Source organism: Falco peregrinus, chromosome 17, assembly GCF_023634155.1.
Source record: "Falco peregrinus isolate bFalPer1 chromosome 17, bFalPer1.pri, whole genome shotgun sequence".
NCBI lineage: Eukaryota > Metazoa > Chordata > Aves > Falconiformes > Falconidae > Falco > Falco peregrinus.
In genome coordinates, this window is record NC_073737.1 from 5,543,699 (window position 1) to 5,564,015 (window position 20,317).

Below are 20,317 nucleotides of genomic sequence, written 5' to 3' on the forward strand. Positions count from 1 at the left end.
TGGCCCAGACGGAGAAACGAGCCAAGGAGAGCGCTGGCAGCGTCTCGTAGCTACCCGTTACGCTACAGCTCTTGCTTCTCAGCGTAGTACCCGCAGTGTGGTCAAGGACCCCGAGTGCAGGGTGTCTCGTGCCAAGGGCAGCAGAGCCCCGGAGGCGCTGCGGGAAGGTCCTGCACACAGCCGGCTTCCCGCGCCGCTCGGCTGCAGGATCCCCTGCTCCGTTAGCGTCCTGCAGCTCTGACAACGAAAGCCTGCAGCACAGAGCATTTCGCTCCGTTTTTCTTTACAATTTTATTTCCTGATGACACAAGCTAGAACTGCCGCTTATTTTTGCAGATCGGAGTGAGCAGAAGGGGACAGTCTTGCTCCCAACTGCTGCGTAGGGACCTTCTACTGTGATTCTAAGGACGTACGTGCATTGTTCCGAGGCAATAAGCCTTAAAGAGCAGCCTCGTGACCTTTCAGTCCTGGTGTAGGAAAGGTATCTGTGAGAAGAGCAAGCCCACGCCGCTCGCTTTATCTAGGAAAATAAAGGATTGTGTTTGATCCTTGTTCCCCTGGAGAGGTGAAGGTTCCCTGGGGAAATTAATCCATGAATGGCTCCGACTGGAGGAGAGGTGGAATTTCAGACAGTCTTTTTGTCATTGCGGGTTTCGCTTACAGCGTTATCCAGGCTTTTTTTCCCGACGTGAACAATCTCCAAGCCCCCAGCTGCTGTCTCACAAGAATGTGCACTTAATTGCAATATCACAGCATCGGTGCCGTAGTCCGGGGCTTGCACCACAGCCCGTCTGCGTTACCCAAACAGGTTTCTTTCTTGAAAAAGAAACGTCGAGTTCCAGAAGTTGAGGAACCCATGTAACAGTCACTAAGCACAGGCCACGCTGACTGCAATTTTGTCTCACCTAGCGATAGTTAAATGAGAATTAAGGTACAGGCGGTAATCCCGACTGCTCCACCCTGGGGGTACTTTATGGGCTTTCTTCGGAAAAGGAATTTGGAGTATGTTCTCTATCTCACACACAAAAAGAGAAAAAAGCCTGGGCGGTTGGGAGGGAGGCGAGTTAAACCCTGTGTCTTCCTGCTTTGTACGTCCTGCCCTGAACTTTCATGGGGGTTACCTATTTTTAAATAGATTTAACTAAAGACCAGTAATTCCGTTTGTTTAATGTAGGGCACTTGATTTTATTCAAAGGGTGAGATACAAAAAGTAAGCAAAAGGACAAAACCCAAATTATAAAACACTACAGACAAAAGAAAGACATCTTCTGCATACAGCACACAACAGGAAACAAGATACAGACTGGTCCCCACCAACCAAGCCAGCTGGGTATGTACAGGCAGAGAGGCAAACGGATCTAGAAGGGAAGAAATGGTGGAATTTGCCACTTCAAATGTCTATTTACATAAACTGAATCGAAGGCAAATAATTTTCTTTCCTTTAATTCAAACCAAACGCTTCTTTGTTTCTTCTTCTTCCCGTTTCTGATGTAGAGGAGGGACTCTGTGCTTTGAGGCAAGTTTGGTACATTCAGGTAGGATCTAAAATTAGCCACAGCTAAACACTGACGTGCTACCTCAGGTGCTGAATTTCAGTGCTCCCTCCACCTGCCACGCTGCCACCAGGCACTACGAGCAGCAGCCAGAGAGGAGAGAAGCCAAACTTTGCACGGAGGTGTTGGTGTTCCTCACGCCTTCAGCTCTCTCGGGCTGCAGCTCAGCCAGACCCAGCATCTCCAGGCTGGGCTTAAGGCTCCTAACCGAGCAGGACTACGGGTCACCTCCACGAGCTCCCTCCCTCTTGACTTGGGAACGGTCCGCGTGAAGCCCTTTCAGTACAGAGGGGTTGAGGCTTCACAAGCGTGGGTGTCAAGGCAGCCTTCTGCCAGACTGGCATCCCCCTGAGAGCGGTACGTGGCTACCTTCAGCTCCGCACGGCCGTGCTGGAACGGAGATGTTGCACCTTGCAAGGAGAAGGCTGCCCAAAGACTGTTCTGGGCTCTTAACAGAATATGCACCCACACGGCACTTGCTCATCTGACAAACTCCAGGAAGATCTGTCTATAGCCTGTTCCTTCAGCACGGCGAGGAAGGAAACCCTTTCTGACAAGTCTACCCCCCATACAACTGAATTTTCTGTTGTGTGTGGAATAACCTCACTAGCGGCGTGGAATTTGTCTGAGATCTGCTGGGCAGAAACAACCTGCGCCGAGCTGGAAGTTTTCTGGTCTTTGGTAATTAACAAACCCTAAGACCTATGGGCACGTGCTTCCCTTTAAGCCTCTGCAGACATAGATGAGGAAAACAGTTACTTAAAATAAATTCTGAGAAAAGTATGCAGTAATTGGCAGCTGCTACTCCAAAGGCCAAAAGCTGTTATCTGTATTTACCTGTGGCTCAATTTTAGTGACAGGGCTACTGAATTTTTGAACACCTCAATTAGGAGGGAGGGAATTTTACTGGCTCAGTAAGCAAAACATTCATTTTGGAGAGCAGAAGACTGACTGGCTGTTAATAAATATCACAAGACATTCTAAACGTTTTCTAAGGAAAAAGAGAAACATCATCTTTTCATAGAAATGCAACACATCTAGACAAAATGAGGTAAGGAAAGCTAAGAAAAGTCCTTTATACATTCTCACTTCACATAGGCATGGCAATTAACAACAATGAGATGCTGAACAGATTCCCTACCATGCTCATCAGAGAAATTCTTCAGAGCAAGTGTGCTCCACAGCATTCTTTGATATCAAGCATTACAATGTCCGACAGCCCAGTTGCAAGTAGCGGCTAAACCTCTGTTTTGGCAGGCAGAGTTTTATACACGTCAGGCAGTTTGCTGGCGACTCGCAGAATGCGGGGGGTGAGTACTACCTTACTTCTGACCATGAAGAACCTGTCACGAGTCTTAATGCCTTAAGTTACAAAGAATAAGGATTCGTCTATCACAGCACAAAACAAATAGCTCGGCAATATCTGTACAGTTACACCCAACGTGAGAGCGTCAGACTTGCATCTCTAACAGGCTCCTGTTCTTTGGTCCTCTTTGTATGCAACGTACTTTCATAAATATTTAACAGCCTGCATTATCGAACTCCTACTGAATAGCGACTTGTATTTCAACAAGGATGTCTACTATCCTGTTTGCTAGGAGACTTGGTAAGCTAGCGGACAATCATCTGTACACGGCTAGATAAAAGCAATGCTTGCTGCTTTTCTTCTGAGCAGAATAGGAGAAAAAGCTCTCAAAATAATTCTCTTGCGGGCTACTTTCACACGAGCTCCCATGCTGACGAGAGCACAGGATGCGATACTGCAAGTCCTCGTGTCCTTGTGCTGGGGGGAAACTGCCTCAGCTCCAGTTCCCCACGTGAAAGGTTTGCACAGTTTCTCTTAAGCCAGCTCAGTGGGGGAAAGAGGAGGAGGAGGAAGAGGAGGAGGAACAACAACTGTCTTCAAAGCATTAGCACTGAACATGCGTTGTTTTTTCCTTAAGGACAAGCATCACCTTCAGATGAAGCATGGAAGTCTACTGGTCACGTTTAGGCAGAGGCACGTAACTGTTAGGAGTCAGTGTCTCATAAGCGAATGCTGCATAAATAAAACGCGCTATTTGCTGCTTTGTTCTCAAACAGACACTGGCAGCACAATGTGGTCTTAAATTAATAGTCTGAATACAGTGCTAATTAATACACACCTATCTGGTTTGAGAAGCTGTCTGTCTCCAGGCACGCAGCATTTCATCCTCATAATAAAACTACGCCTTGAGCTGATACCGAATTGAGTCGCTGCCCTTTCACACAAAGCAGAGCTGCCCCAGCCGCTGGGAACCCTCGGGCTCGGCAGCCATCTCCCGCTGTCCGAGCCACCGGGACTGCTGCTGCGAGCCACCGGGACTGCTGCTGCGAGCCACCGGGACGGCCGCTGCGAGCCCCCGGGACTGCTGCTGCGAGCCACCGGGACGGCCGCTGCTCTGCGACCGTGGTCCTGCGCAGGGAGGACGAGGCTCGGCAGGCAGCCCCCCACACCAGCACGGGGCAAGCGTTGCTTTACACCTCGGGGTGGGTTTTTCTTTTGATGGTGCATGTGTAAAGCAAATTCAAAACCCATCAAGCTGGTAGGAAATTCACCTTTTTGCATTAGGAAATACATAGCCAACTGCCCGTTAATGGCTTTGAAACAGTCAGCGTTAAGTCTTGAAGGTGCATGTTCTGTGTAACTTCTGGATCTCTGCAAGCCTGCTACAAAACTATTACCAAGGTATCTATCTCTGTTGCGTCTGTCATCTTCTTTGTCCCCTCCAATTTTAAACCGGCTGGATTTGACACGAGTCACACATGAACTGCTCCTAAATAAACCAGAACCCTCGCTTCCACTAAGGGGCTTTGGCTAACACAGCAAGCCTCGGAAAGGGAGCTCTAGGGCCGTCTCTCTGCCGGGGAGGTGCAAGGTCGGAACTTTCTTCTGCGCATTCAGACTAGTAAGTGACCTGCAGCAGCATAAAGCTGGTTCCCTAGGGTGTGTTCATAGTACCACAGTGCTCAGTTCAAGGGGAAAAAAATCCTCAACACAGGAAGACTTCTACTTTTTTTAAAAAAAAAAACAAAAACAACAGCAACAATAAAACACCAGCACCAACGGAGCACTGCCCATATTCCTCTTTTCCCCCACTTTGGTAAGCATCCGTCCCGAGTCAGCCACTGCTTCCATTTACACTCGAAGGCGCGAGTTCCACTGTCTTCACGGGCACAACTACAGGCATACACTGGCGTTACACAGCGCGCTGTGGCCCACCGAGTCTACGAGATTGTCACTTGCTGGGTATTTGGCATAGATAAAATCCTTCTGAAGCAACATTAATTTTCTCAGCACATTTACCACGTGCCTAAAATTTAGGAGGTTGTGACAGGTCAGGTGAATTCCCTTTTGTACATGAGGCAGAAATTTACCCCAAATGCTTGTTTCCTAAAATACTATCTGCACAAGCATGGCGGTAACAGCTCTTGTTCCAGTTGCATGTTCTAGTGTCCTGCTTCACTGCCTGAGAGCATGACAGGTCATTCATTCAATGGGTTCTCATCAACAATTGGAATGAGCCACACTGGATAAGAAACAATGACGTTATCTGAAAGTGGAGGGCCCCTTACCTAGAAGACTCAGTAATCCTTAAAGAAAACCATTTAACATCTTTCATGGAGGTCTATTGTTCAAAAAACCCCAAAGCTATTGGCATAGCATGTGGAATCAATTTGACAATCACTAATGTAATGGAATTACGGTGATCTTATACACAAACAATGATTTACCAAAATAAGATTTACCTAGGGGACTTTAAAATCAAGTTATTTTGGTACCAAAAAAAGTCTTTCATTTATTTCCCCTTTGCCCCTATGATTCAGATGATCTTTCACTCTACAGTTACGGACTTGGCCAGATTTCTTGGAAAATCAACCTGCAGAGAGGGAGGAGAAAGAACATGCTTGTGAGTATTTACACACTTTCTTTGTTTGTGTATAACTTTGTCATGTGTGGAACGTTCGTTCTGCGTTTAAACTGAAAATGACCGAACATATTTTCACGTTAACTTAGGGCAACCGGTGCAGAAAATGTCCGTAAACCTAACCGCTACGACTCCTCTGTCGAGAAGTGAGTTAGTCCTTTTAGTCTGCGCTGTTACAGTGCTCAAAGGATAAAAAGTCACTGTGATAAACGGCAGAGGCCAGTGTCTGTATTAAGATCAAATGCCTAACGCCAACAGACTCTGTTTCTTTGTCAAACATCCTTCTGTGGATTGTTACCTTCCTCTTAGCCTCCTACCAGCCGCCCAGAAACTGTGCGCTCATGCCAGAAAACAGACATGTGTCCGGACCCAAACCGCGCAAGACTCTGCCAGGTGTACTAGACCGCCTTCCAGTTTTGTTCAAGCTTCTGTCACGGCCAGCTCTGCCATTTAACTGGGCGTTCCACTAGCTCCAGCAGCTCCACAGACAAACCCACAGTCTCCCAACAGCACCCAACGCATCTCCTCCAGACCTGCGGGCAGCGAGCACGAGCGCAGAAGGGAAGGCAGGGAAGGCAGGCGGTACTTACATCGTATCCTCGGAGCACCGCGAGGTGGAACGCCAGAAGCTGAAGTGGGATAACGCTCAGGATCCCCTGCAGACAGTCCACTGAATGGGGAACTTTGATCGTTCTTTTATTGTTTTTAATTGTCTCGATGTCTTCCTTATCACAAATCACAACAGGTCGCCCCTGCAACAAAGGGAAACGTTGAAGAAAACCAGGTCGGGAAGATCCTTCTCTCACTTCCATTCATGAGCATCAGTAAGAACTTTTTACCGAGTTTAGAATAAAAACAGCTGGGCATCCCTGTAGCATATTTTAAGGGGCAAACAAACCACACTGGGTCTCTGCAACCTGCTGCAAAAATTCCGCTTGAAATGCCCAGAACATTTACTGAATTCACATTTCAGGCAGCGACAATAAAGCAAACAGTTTGGGTGCCCTGTAAAGTGCTTGTGTATTAAAAGCAACGTTTCTGATGCGCTGTAAACTTTTACAGGTGCTTACCTGCCGTGCAATGACCTGCTGGAGGGCGTTCTGGCACTTGGCGTACGTGTGGTCTCTCATGATGATCATGATAACAGGCATGAGTTTGTCCACCAACGCGAGAGGACCATGCTTCAGCTCACCTGCCAATATCCCTTCAGAGTGCATGTAGGTAATTTCTTTGATTTTCTAGATAGGAAAAAAAAAAAAAAAAAAAAAAAAAAATCATACATCAAGCTCCGGGCAATACTGTCTGGAGTTTTTTTAACAATCGCTGTGGCTTCTCCCACTTTCTTTGAAAGCGTGTTCTGGCTCCCCTCAGACCCGACGTGCAGACACGCCAGCCTGAAAACCCGGAACAAAGTAGCGCATCTGGGCTGAGCCGCTTGCAAGCCATCACCGCTTACAGCTCTAACACCAATCCCACCAGGGGCCGTATGATTTGTGCCGGCCAACATATCTGTCATCACAGCCTCGAACTGGGCAGGCAAATGCAAAAAGCTGCGTTTGCATGTCAGTGGGCGACAGCTCTTAAAACAACAGGAATCTCCTCAAACATAAGAACTGCAATATATGGTTTTAGGAAGTACGTGCTCAGTTTTGGATGCTCAGCATGCCTGGAAATGCCACCCCAACAGTTCAAAGGACGGATTTTATTAGGGTGCCCAGTCTGTCACAGTAAAGCATTCCCAATGTGAATGCAGAAGGCACACCCTTTCAGCCCACGGTAGCCTGTGGCTGTTGCGTGACGGTATCTTTACGTGGCCACCTCAGTGGCATCACGGCGAGTTTTAGCTCTCCGACCCCATACGTCAGCCAACATGCCATAACCGTTAGCTGCTTTTACAACAACTTGTAGCCAGTGTTGTTTCCTGCGCGGAAATCTGAGGTCCATAGCTAAGTGCGCTTGAACCAGCTTTAAACAAAAGAAATCTCTTACCAAAGCTCCCTCAAGACATGTAGCATAATGGTAGCCACGTCCCATGATGAGAACAGACTTCTGATGGTATAGCTCTGTGGCTAGCTTCTGGATCTCATCATCCATACTCAGCACTTCTTTAATTAAGTCTAGAAGGAAAGAGAAGAATTCATTGTGTGTGCTTATACGCCTGTGCCTCTCAAACTATACACGCTCTTTATACTTCATACACACAGACAGCAGTGATTTGCATAATAAACACTGGACTCGGTGTTATAATAGTCTGATTTCACAGTATTATTTATTATATATATTATCGCGGAAATATTCATATTATATATATGAACATATTAGAGAGGACGCAGTGGTGGAAGTTATTGCTAATTGCCACGTTGCGCGTATCTGATCCCCTCGGTCTTTCAAAGCAAGACCCAGGCATTGCTGAAGTTCATCTGTGCTACTGAGTTTCACTTTGGGAGACGCGATAAACGCGGCGGTTTCCCACCTGGCAGTCCCTTTAGACCACGCATGATTTCCTTGCGCCTCTCCTGCATCGAAATTCTGTCATCGCACATCATCAGGGCAAACATCACCAAAGAGACAAACTGGCTGGTATAGGCCTTGTGGGGGAAGAGAGCGAGAGAACGCGCGTCGTTACGACAGTAACAAAACAGTGGCCACCTACGACATAGAATCCTTAGACCGGCTGCTGACGTTACGCTGAGCACGATACCAAACGGCAGCTTTCACTCCAGTTAATTAGCAAAGATGAAGATGAAATTCACAGGGGAAACCCCATTTGAGCAGCTCTCAGACGGAGGCGTGCAAGGGCACGATCTCCTTGACTCCTAGCGATTACGACACAAGTAAAACGAAGTATTTCCGAGAAGCCCTGGCAACTATTAGATCCTGGTTTGTGACCATACCTGCGTCCTTCCTCACTGCAAGTAAACGCTGAAAACACCGAAGACGGAGGGACCTGCTGAGCGGCGACGTGGGGTGGAAGCCCACCACTAACGCTGGGCCAGGACAGCCAGCTGGCATTTGTCTGGACCCATGTGAGGAGCACAAAGGCGGCTGAGAAGGTAACTGATTCGCCACCCCCTTCTTTCAGAACAGATTCTGAACCCTTCACCTTGTAAGGCTCCGTATTTCTCCAAAAGGCCAGAGTGACACAAGTCACTGACCTCGGGGAAAAGTCACCTGCACAGGCAAATGAAATCAGTGCTCAAGTTAAGGCAATTTTATTCCCCAAAACACGTGAGGCACCTTACGAAATGGTCTGTGGTCCAGCCGGGGACTGAAGCTGCTTAGAAGGAAGATGAAGGTCCGTGGTATTTCTGTCCCTTCCTAAGCAACGATCAAACAAACTTTCCCGCGGCTATCTACACTGCAGAAGATCTTAATAGCTCTGAAGGAATCTAGGAAAGCTTCAGTTCTGCTGACTAGCAGAGTTCGATATGGAATGTGATCTACTTTAATTCTGTAACCTTCAACTGCACCAAAAGAAACAGCACCCAGCGGTCACGCTACCAGCATAGAGGCTGTCTGTCCCACGCTCTCCAAGCAAAGTTCTGGACAACCCTAGGGCAGAATCTTTCCAGGTTTGTATTTCATATATGCACAACTCGTGTAACTCCCCACATCACCAGAGAGAAAATGCCATTTTGCAGTTATCTGCAAACTGTAACGCTGGCTATGTGAAAACAACCCGGGGACAAACAACTCGTTCAAGAGCTTCTTGTAAGAGACTCAAGAATTTTCCATGATCAAATTCCCCAATGAACTATTAAACTCAAATGTGGGTTTTGGCTGAATTTATGTAACAGATTGACATCATCTCGCCTCTAAATATAACTAAATCAAAGCAGATTTCACCATGCAGAAGCACTTCATCAAAATGAAATGCAGCAAAGCAAGTTATTTTATACTGTATCACACGTAGCCAGACGCATCAGCCACGGAATAATTGTTAGGTGGACATAAATACTGGCCTTCTGTAAAAGACCGTTCCCCCATTTGCTGGAAGTGTAGTTTTAACAACACACTTTCTCTAGTAAAGCAGTGCCATCAAGGGCAGTTACGTATGGTCAAAGTTCCCATAATCTTGCCCTTTAATTTCCTTTTTCATCTTAGTTTAAATGGACCCTGCACCTCAAAATAAATGATGGCAAAGGGGAGAAAATTCTTGCCTCTTAGGGGATTCTTCCCTCCGAGAACCCTTTGTATTCAATGTCTAATATTGCTTCCTTATAATATTTATTTTCAAAAGAAAAAAAAACACAACAAAAAAACCACCCCTTTGCAAGATAAAAGAAAAAGAAAATTAAGTGTTGCTGGGCACATGGTCTCATTAACTCCACAATCATCAATAGCAACCGGTCAAAGGGGAACAGGGAGCACTCAGCAGAGGACCCGCTGCAGCCAGCACCTCCAGGAGGAGTTTCAGTAACAATAACGTCGTCAGTGAAGTCCATGAACTCGTGACTCACCTTGGTACTGGCCACCCCGATCTCTGGCCCAGCATTGATGTGGACGCCACAGTCCGTCTCCCGTGATATGGAGCTGCCGACCGTGTTGGTTATTCCGACGGTTAAGGCTCCCCTCTCCTTGCAGTACCGAAGACCCATCAAAGTATCTGCTGTCTCACCTGGGAAGACAGGGATTGACAACGCTGCAGTTGAGCATCGGTTACCGCTGTCACTGCAGAAGCCGGAATTGACAATTGTAAAATTTTAAAACGTAAAATTGCAGTGGATTTCCCAAATAGAATCTTAAGAGGTTTGCATTTGCAAGTCAAAAGGAGTTAGTAGTTATTTCAGCCCCCAAATCAAAGGGGTTAGTAGTTATTTCAGTCCCGGAACACTGTGTTTTAACCCTAAAGTGAAGACAGGGAAATCTAGAAAACACAAAAGCTAAGAATAATACCTGGTTTAAGAAAAAGTCGGTATTCTGCCATGTTTTTGGTTGGGTTTGTTTTTTTTTTTTTGTGTTGGTGTTTTTGTTTTTTGTTTTTTTTAAAAAAAAGGCAGTTCAAGTGTATCTTTAACAAAAACCACTTTCTTCCTTTTCCTAGTTACTAAAAATTCACTTGAGGCAGGGTTAGAACTGTGTATCAGGGCTATCTGGACATAACGCAGCTGATGCGCAGAGCGGATGCCACGGCATGGTTACAGCTCGCCTCGGGAGCACTCCCACCACCCTGCTGCCCCGGGAACCCACGGAGCTGTTGGGCTGGTGGTGCTCACCAACAACCGAGAGCTTCCAAAACCTGTTGTCAAAGAGGTTACGTCCAGAACTAATTATCCCTGTTCAAAATCATTTGCACCATGCAAACACAAGCTGGCTTTGATCCAACTTTGCTTAATGCGTTGATTCAAAACCTCTAGATGTAAAGGAAGGCGAAAAAGTTGGTTTAAACGAACACGATGGGGGAGGAGGGGGAGAAAACCTTGTGCTGAGGGTCCCTGCAGCGCCGCTCGTGAGCTGAGTGCCAGAGATGGGACTAGAAATAGAAGCTACTGCGTGTTCCACCTAGCGCTGCCCGTTTGCTTGTCCTACAGGACACACCTCTGGAGCGCTCCTGCGTGTGTAAGGTGACAATAGAGCATAAAAAAACCCCAAGGTTGGTTCGGCACACCTCTCCTTCAGGACACCAATGCATAAAAACTGCTCTGCAAGCTGCGCTACTTCAGGTCGTGTAGGGTGGGAATCTACGGCTAGAAAAACAGATCTATGTGTGTGTGGGGGGAACTGGGGTTACTTGAGCTCAGTATTTACTTTGGGTTTGTATCGCCTGATGACCAAGCTCAGGTTCCAGGAAAACCTTTGTGAGCTTGCCACATCCAACCCTTTGTGAGCTTGCCACATCTTTCAGGGGAAAGATGCATCCCGCAGCGAGCCCTCAACCACGCTCCCCGCCAGACTGGGACAGCACAGCTTCCAAGGGGAAGCAGCAGCATCTGCATGCGTTGTCAAAAAAAAAAAAAAAAAAACCAACCAGGGAAAACTTGAACATGAGCCCCCTACAAAGACAGGATACTCTGAATTACTTGATACCGAGAATTAAAAATTGCTACCAAAAGAGTGTTTTAACCTATGGAGAAAAAATAACAACTGGTTTTAGTATCAAAGCTGAGTATCAGTTATGAAAGTCTACAGTGGTAAACACAACTAAGAGGGAAAAAAAAAAATACTGTGGTTTTGTATTGCAGTTGTCCTTGAAAATCTTTTGGACGTGACACATTGCTGCTTTTTCTTTTTTTAAGCTTCAGCGTGTCTTTTATCTCACATTCCATTCCAAGGTTGCTGTATTTTTTGATACTTGTAATAGTTTCATTTCTTTTATGGATCCGATCTATATAGCTTTGTATTTGGTATATATAGCTACAGATAGATAGATATTATATATATAGCTATATAGCTCTGTATTTGGTAGAGCTTTAACTAGAGAACTAAAACTACTCAACAGAAACTATCGAGTTGCCTTTACCCAGAGCTCAGCAGCATTTTTTTTAGTCTGTTGATTGACGGAATATTTCCTCACAGAGCAAGGAAACAAAACTACCGTTCCCATAGGTAAGACTCAGCTAAACCAAGCCCTGCACCAGCACGCAGATGGACAGGAGGAGAACCTCTCCGTTTCTCGTACGTGCGTGCCAACTCCTCCTCTCACACGTACCACACGCGATCCTACAGGCAGGCGCCAGAATTTGGCCCCGCTGCCTCTTCCCTCCCAAGCTAACGTTTACAGGGAGCGAGTGGGTGGTGAAGTGAGACCGTACCTGACTGGCTGAGGAAAAAGCAAACATCATCTCTGAAGACAGGGGTGTTTCTGTCCAAGAAGTCACTGGCTAGTTCGACCATAACAGGTAATTCAGTCAGTTCTTCCAGAACCTGACGGGTCTGGGAAAAGGAGATGACAGAAAATTACATATTGCATCATGCTGAAAAAAACCCAAGTGTTTGGAGCACCAAAAAAACCCTTCTAGCTGCCACACACTGGAAAATATTGCTATCAAAACACCACGTAAAAATCAGTGCTGGATTATATTTTAATTACTCAGTATACCCACACTCGGTCACACAGCTACCCCTGTGGAAAGTGACACTGCTTTTGGCACCACAAAAAGCCCGGGAGGCCAACACCTCCCTCACACACAGATTGTTCTTAAATAAGCCTTGATTATTATATGCTGCTACGTATACATATAAATAAATATAAATATATGAACTATGTAATAGGGGGTTATCCTGCTATCAGACTACAACTTGTATTACTGAGGAACTCAGAAACCACCACCTGTATCCAGGTCAAGCCACAAACTTGTTTTGGCTAGTGGAGGGATTAACTACTAACGTTATCTTACGGAGCTAATGAACAAAGATGAGCACAAATTTTCTTTCCCGGTCCTTGCACATCAGTCAACATAGCTGCATTTTTGCAGCATTTCTGGGAGAAGCAAAAGGGCTCCTCTGTGAAGCTGCAGAGTACTTTTAATTGCAACATTATGGGCTGCCAAGCTAGAACCCAGAAAGGCTCCGTCCACAGCCATCGTGCTTTAGCCAGACCCTGACCAGAGAGAATCCCACAAAGGCTGCACGCACAGTGAGGTACAACGCTGAACCCCTCACTGCACGGGGCAAGCGGGGCGATGTCCAAGCAGGAGCCACCTCTGTCTGCGCGAACAGCAAAGGAGGAAACCCCTTCTGGCTCATGGCAGCCCCTACACCTTGCTGCAGCATTTGCATTCTTCTCTTTCCCTGCCTCTTTCTGCACTGCCTCTTTCCCGGCCAACTCTCTTTTATGACAGAGCAGGTTTTGTTTTGTCAGGCCTTCTGTAGCAATGAAAGTCACAGGTGAGATTTTTCGTAAGAATTCAAGTTCTTCAGCTTTTACTTCCTCATGCTGTTGCTGGTGAATCAAAAGCCTGGTGTATGCAGCTTTCAAAAGGGTCTTCGTTCATCAGTGTGCACTTGTTCAACCTTAACCTGCAATCAATCCCTAACCTGCAATCAATCCCTAACCTGCAATCAATCCCTAACCTGCAATCAATCCCTAACCTGCACACACACACCGTGGCTCACAGATCAAGACCGTCCACTTACCGCAACTCCAGCGTGATAACTTGTCCCACAAGCGATAAGGATTAAACGACGACACCTCTGAATCTCCTTAATGTGATCCTTCAACCCGCCAAGATTTACTGTAAGCAAGATTCAGAAAGAAAAATTAAGGTGGCCAGGTAGCAGGAAAACCCTCAGCGTGACTGGCGCTAACACGCAGCATGTTACAATCTCCATCGGCCACTTTGCAAAAAAAAAAAAAAACAAAACAAACAAACAACATTGCAAAAACACTGCCACAAGAAGTAATCTTGCCACCAGCACACGTAACGCTGGAAGCGCTCCCTGAGAGACACCCACGTTGTCTTCCACCAGCGTGTTTTTATCTCCCATGTCATCACCTGCTTCCTCCCCTATAACTACTGGGAATCACTACTAGGTACTGAGCTGTCAAAAATAAAGGAGGCTTGAGCTCAATTACCCGTGTAGTCATCAAAGTTGACCCTTCCTCTCATCGTATTAACAACAGATTCTGGCTGTTCAAAAATTTCCTTCTGCATAAATGAGCTGAAGTTACCTATAAAAGAAAGAAAGAAGCAAAAGATATGAGAACACTTCAAATTACCTCCTAATAATTTATATTTTTCCCCGTGTACGTAGGGAAAAGCTTGGACCAGAGTCACTAACAGGCCAGTTACCAGCCAGAAATTATGAAGCTGACGCTTCTTTCTCTGCCAAAGCATCAGCTCATCACGAGTGCTAGATTCAGGTTATTAGAACGTGTCAACGAAGGGTCAGATCCGGAATGGCGAGCCTACCAGGGATTAATCTTGGAAAAAATGGATACCTCCAAGGAGGAGGCAAAGTTCTCAGCCCCACAATCCCCTCATCATGGCCTTAGCAGCTAGAGGGAACGTTGCACTAGATGTAAGGACAAATTTTTTTCACCGTGAGAGTAACAAAGCACTGGAACAGGTGCTCAGCCAGGCTGTGGGATTCCTCTCCTTGAAGATACTCCAAACTTGACGAAACAAAGTTTGTTAACACTCTGATCTACTTGGCCCTGCTTTTAACGCAGGGATGGGACCAGATGACCTCCAGAGGTCTTCTTCAACCTGACTTATTCTGTGACTCCAGGGAGAGGACCCTGCCCCTCTAACACAGGTGACATCCAAAAGATTTTACCCTTCATAATTTGCTGAAGTTCCATCTGCAGGGTTTGCACGGCGCGTCCAGGGTGATCGCCTGCTGTGCGTTTAATCCGGTGGATGGAAAGACGGCCATCGACCACAGCTGCTACATCATCATCTTCAAGGAAAATCACTCGGTTGGTATGCTCAATGACGGCACTATAAAAGCATACACCATTTGCCATAAGACATTATCCTTCAGCGAAAGACGGGGCTACAGCCCTATTTATAATCCAACATACAGCTTTCGATTCAAGAAAGTTCCTCATTTCAATGGAATCTCTTTTAAAAATCAGACGAGTGCTGTAAAGTACATTTCCACACTGCCAACAGAACTGGATTTTTTCCACCCAGCTCATTATTAATCTCAGTGCCTGCTTGAAGAAGAAACCACGAATTCCTCAGACAAAGCAGCGTGTGCAGCAATGTGATCTAACCGTTAGGAGCTAGAGAGTGGAAGTCAGGGAGACGGTAATTTGCCCGAGCACGCAGGGCGCGCAGCTACAGGTGCAGATTCCCGTCTCGGTTTTGCCAGTGATAAGCCATTGTCCCTCCCTGCATCTCCTTTTCCCAGTCTGTGGAACTAGGGGCAGCTTGGCCACCTGTTAAAGTACTCCGAGACCTGCTTAGAGGCACTCTGAGAATTAGGTACTATGGAATACCTTCCCTGCCTGCGGTTTGCTTGGGGAATGTCAATATTGCAATTACCAGCGGGGTTTAAAAATCTCCAGCCAGGTTTTAGTCCGTGCTCCCTCTGAGCTGAACGAGGCAAGCTGTACTGAAATACATCGGCTCCCTCTTTTCGTAGCTTTTGTTCTGACCTTGGGCAAGTCACTGAAAAGCTCTCCAAAATCAGAACGCATCGGGGTGTCCTAAGACTCTCCAAAATGCTCTGACGAGGAGAGCTGCAGAAGTCAGCCACAGCAGTATTTTTACATTTCTGGAGCAGGTACTCATTTCCCTACTACAGAGAGAACCAGAAGCTCTGGTAGGGCTGCTGTCGAGTTAAGTCTTCCCTCCCTCCACTGGGATTAAAATAAGCCACCTTTGATGATGAAGGAATTGCACGCGTGCAGAGATCCCTGGAGAATCACCGCAATTCTCCTGGTAATTAGCACAGGGATCCCTGGAGAATCACCGCAATTCTCCTGGTAATTAGCACAGGGATCCCTGGAGAATCACCGCAATTCTCCTGGTAATTAGCACAGGGATCCCTGGAGAATCACCGCAATTCTCCTGGTAATTAGCACAGGGATCCCTGGAGAATCACCCCAATTCTCCTGGTAATTAGCACAGGGATCCCTGGAGAATCACCCCAATTCTCCTGGTAATTAGCACAGGGATCCCTGGAGAATCACCCCAATTCTCCTGGTAATTAGCACAGGGATCCCTGGAGAATCACCCCAATTCTCCTGGTAATTAGCACAGGGATCCCTGGAGAATCACCCCAATTCTCCTGGTAATTAGCACAGGGATCCCTGGAGAATCACCGCAATTCTCCTGGTAATTAGCACAGGGATCCCTGGAGAATCACCCCAATTCTCCTGGTAATTAGCACAGGGATCCCTGGAGAATCACCGCAATTCTCCTGGTAATTAGCACAGGGATCCCTGGAGAATCACCCCAATTCTCCTGGTAATTAGCACAGGGATCCCTGGAGAATCACCGCAATTCTCCTGGTAATTAGCACAGGGATCCCTGGAGAATCACCCCAATTCTCCTGGTAATTAGCACAGGGATCCCTGGAGAATCACCGCAATTCTCCTGGTAATTAGCACAGGGATCCCTGGAGAATCACCCCAATTCTCCTGGTAATTAGCACAGGGATCCCTGGAGAATCACCCCAATTCTCCTGGTAATTAGCACAGGGATCCCTGGAGAATCACCCCAATTCTCCTGGTAATTAGCACAGGGATCCCTGGAGAATCACCCCAATTCTCCTGAAAACGAGCATCTGTCCTGTTAATTTAGGTCAGTACTCTCTCAGGTTTCCCATCACACACCTTGGAAATCTTTACCGACCTGAAGAAGGATAACACCACTATTCCAAAGTGCTCGTTGGTTTCTTTAACAAACTCTCACCTAACCCACCTTCGTCTCTTTCAGGGCTGCACACGGTAATTAGTGCATGTTTGTGAAGCAATGGCCACACTGACATCATTTACTTTATTCATAAAGAAACCAGAGCCCCCCCAGCTCGCGTTGGCCTCAGCTTTAAACAGCACATTTTTTGTATACGCTAAAAGATCCCGGACAACGTTACCTAGCATCTGAAGCAAAGTAGTACTCCACAGCTTTCTCCTCGACAGGGAACAGGCAGGTGGTACTGTCCACACGCGACAGGCTGCAGCTCCCCTTCTTGTCCTTACCTAGGGGACAGCAGGATCAGGCGCGGCGGCCGCGATGCCCCAGCCAGAGCAACCCCGGCGCGGTACCAACACGAAGCACTACTGTCACCACCGCGAGCGGTTACAGTAGATTGAACGGCGCCGGTGGAGGAGGGCAGCCCTCGTTCGACTGTGCCCTTCCTCAGTTTGCTTGCAAGGGTCTCACGTGCTTCTTAACGAAGTCGGGAAGCGCAACGTTAGCGCACAACAGTTGAGTTCGAACACAATATTCGGTAAAATTCAAACGAAAGTTTAGATGTGGCTCCACTAGGAGAAGAGAATTCAAGCTGCTTTACGAGCAGTCACATTTACCAGGTTTTCCCAGTTGAATCTGCCCTCTTTATCATTTTTAATTCGCTCCTGTTTCACTAACTTCCCCGAGGCTCTGCGAAATCGAGCAGGATTGCTCTTTCTTTGTCAGTTCTTCTCAGCAGTGGGGAAATTCTTTCAGAGCTGCCACCTGCGCACCACACTGTCCCACTGCGCACTGGCAGATGTAACCCAAACCTGGTTTTGTCTGGCTGAGCTAATGGGTTCAGGCACAGACCAGGAAACCCACGATTAAGTACTCGGCGTTGTTCCTGAGCTATCGAGTACAACCACCTTGTTCTGATCCAAAAATTGCACAGCTGGTAAACTGCTGCGAGTCTCACGCTACTGCCAGGGAAGGATCTAGGGGTACCGAAGGACACCGGAATAAGAGTTGACTTCTGAAAAACTTGCACTAAGGCTTTTTAAAAGTTCAACGTTTCACCAGGGATCCTTTCTGAAGTATTCTGGCAATTCCCAATTCTCTCTGATCCTCCCCCTCCTCTTTAACTGCAGAAAATCCTTCTCGGTGGCGCAGCTCATCAGGAATGCAGATGAGGACCACAACACCTACTGCTCAGCGCTGACCGCGCACAAAATTATTTGCCCGTCACCGTGCACAGTATGGTACGGGGTGGGGGTGGATTAATCAGTTTATCTAGCACAATGTGCTTACTGCTGAAGAATACCAACTTGAAGTTACTCTGTTATATATTTATTCTATAAGCTCTGATGTTGGGTTTCACCCACTGGATACCAGTCTGATGCAGTGATGTAAGCAGAGCTCAGGATGTTTAGATTTATGCTTCTGTAAACGAAAACGCAAAGAAAAAATACTGCTTTCATGTTGATACTGAATAAGAAGGTTCTACTCAGCCAACAATTTAGAGCCCTCCAGTTACTGAGTCAGCAAATGGGAAAAAAGAAGCTCCCGTGTTGTTGAGTTGAGACAGGACAGACGGATTTGTTGTTGAGAAAGGACAGAGCAAAGGTGTTAGTGGCCGTTCTCCAACGGAAGCACCCATACTTGATCAAAACACGCAAATTTTGTTTCTCAAAACAGAACATTTCCCTGCATTGACTTTACTATGTTGCATTGCTTTCCTATGTTACAGGTTCTACACCGAGCTGCAACTGGAACGTGTGTGTGCTGTGCACGGACACATGCACTATAGATATATATATACACATATATATATATATAATCTCTTACCAAGGAGTGGTCAAAGAGTTACAGTGAGTATGATCAGCCCGTTGTGGCTGTTACATTATCTATGCATTTGTCCAGAGACTGGCCATTTATCTCTAGATAAACTGGATTGTTGCTCTACGGCACCTACCAGCCAAATACTAGAATTCAGAGGCAACACAGAAGTAATCTTTTAATCTTTTCCCTTCTAAATCAAAGAATGGAGACATCACAGAGAATTAACAGGTGGAGTAAAAAGCGGGCGGGGGGGGGTGAATTTTTCAGGAAGGGCTTAGTGGCCGTGACAGCCGAGGGGCTGCGGTTCTTAAAGCCGCTGGGAATTAAGGTTAACCTGACGCCAGAATCTGACTCTAAATACTTCACGCTGACTTAAGAGAGAGAACGTCTGGTAAAAAGAAACAAGACCTCGCCTAATGTTTGGATTCAGGCAAACCAGCTCCTGAGAAAGAACAAACACAGTTCGTCTTTCAACAGAGTGAGGTTCGTTTCTCCTCCAGCGCAAGAGCCCCAGGCCACTGTCTGCTGAGGGTGGAATCCCATTTATTTACAGCAGCCAAGAATCGGGTCCTTTCCTCTTACAGAAAAGCACTCTGCTACTTTAGGTGTGAGCTTAGCTCATCACATCACGTATGACGGGTTAGCCTTTAAAAAAATTAAGTATTTAATGTGAATTAAAAGTGGTTCACCCAGATGAATGACCAAAGGGGATGAAGTTCCAGCTTCAGGTCAACCTTACTGCTTCTGCCAGAAGCTGCAATTCAGATTCACACTATGATCAGGAGGGAGGACGTGCCTCTTCGACAATCTGAACGCCAGAAGGAATTTTGGAGAATATCTGCATTGGGATTATTAGCAGCCTCCCATCTAAATGGGATGGGTGGACTGACGGGTGGATTTTCCTGTGTGTTGCTCATGGTGTTTCTGATCAAGAAGTAATTTCGATTGTCCCACTTGTTTCCCTACACTACACAGAAAGCAATAACCACGTACTAACGAGACAATGCGTATTTGTCTCATTTATGATTCCTTTCCTAAGGAACTGGAGGATTTGTCTGAAATTTCAAGTATTAAGATTTTTCTCCGGTAGGCACATTCCTCCATTTTTATGGATATTCCATCAAAAGAATGATCCACAGATTGTACAGCTGAAAGTGTAATTGGAAAAAAAAAAAAAAAAAAAAAATCACCAAACTTCAGATAATCGGGGGGCGGGAAAAGCATTACATACATACATTCAGGATTACTGCTAATTATCGAACACCACCCAAGTGTAAACACAGACAAAGCTCACTGGGACTGGTTCTCCACGGTGCACTGCGGCAAGCTATCGTTAGCAACACCAGTGGCAAGTAGTAAGACGCAGCGTGACAGTAAGTCCCGTCGGTCGCTGCATGCTTAGAGAACTAGTCCAGTGCCCAGTAACCCAACGGGTTCAGACTCCTCTGACAAGGGTGAATTACGGGATAACTCTTGGCCACTTCTCATTTGCAAGGGTGCAACTATGCGCCTACAGTGGTAAAACACACGTGTGAAAGATGGATGGACAACACCAATACGGATTGCCACACGAAGGGGAACAGCATTCTGCTTTTTACAAATTATGGGGGGGGGCAGGAGAAAGGTTTGAGAGAGGGGAAAGCCCACAGCCTGCAAAGCACTCGTCATTTTTGTCCTTGAAAACAAACAG

At 46.5% G+C, this 20,317-nt stretch overlaps 1 protein-coding gene across 4 annotated transcripts in view; it reads right to left on the reverse strand.

The window, feature by feature from the left end:
- Window positions 1-1,160: 1,160 nt before the first annotated feature.
- The window catches only part of GFPT1 (glutamine--fructose-6-phosphate transaminase 1), a 42,047-nt gene continuing 22,890 nt past the window's right edge, over window positions 1,161-20,317 (reverse strand). For all 4 annotated transcript variants that reach the window (XM_055820251.1, XM_055820249.1, XM_055820250.1 and 1 more), the window contains 11 exons: window positions 16,988-17,093; window positions 14,720-14,883; window positions 14,016-14,111; window positions 13,577-13,674; window positions 12,253-12,373; window positions 9,961-10,118; window positions 7,974-8,088; window positions 7,490-7,617; window positions 6,571-6,738; window positions 6,091-6,252; window positions 1,161-5,452 (listed from right to left, as the gene is read on the reverse strand). In XM_055820251.1, coding sequence (XP_055676226.1) covers window positions 5,408-5,452; window positions 6,091-6,252; window positions 6,571-6,738; window positions 7,490-7,617; window positions 7,974-8,088; window positions 9,961-10,118; window positions 12,253-12,373; window positions 13,577-13,674; window positions 14,016-14,111; window positions 14,720-14,883; window positions 16,988-17,093 — 1,361 coding nt within the window. In that variant the 3' untranslated portion in view covers window positions 1,161-5,407. The remainder of the gene's footprint in view (window positions 5,453-6,090; window positions 6,253-6,570; window positions 6,739-7,489; window positions 7,618-7,973; window positions 8,089-9,960; window positions 10,119-12,252; window positions 12,374-13,576; window positions 13,675-14,015; window positions 14,112-14,719; window positions 14,884-16,987; window positions 17,094-20,317) is intronic.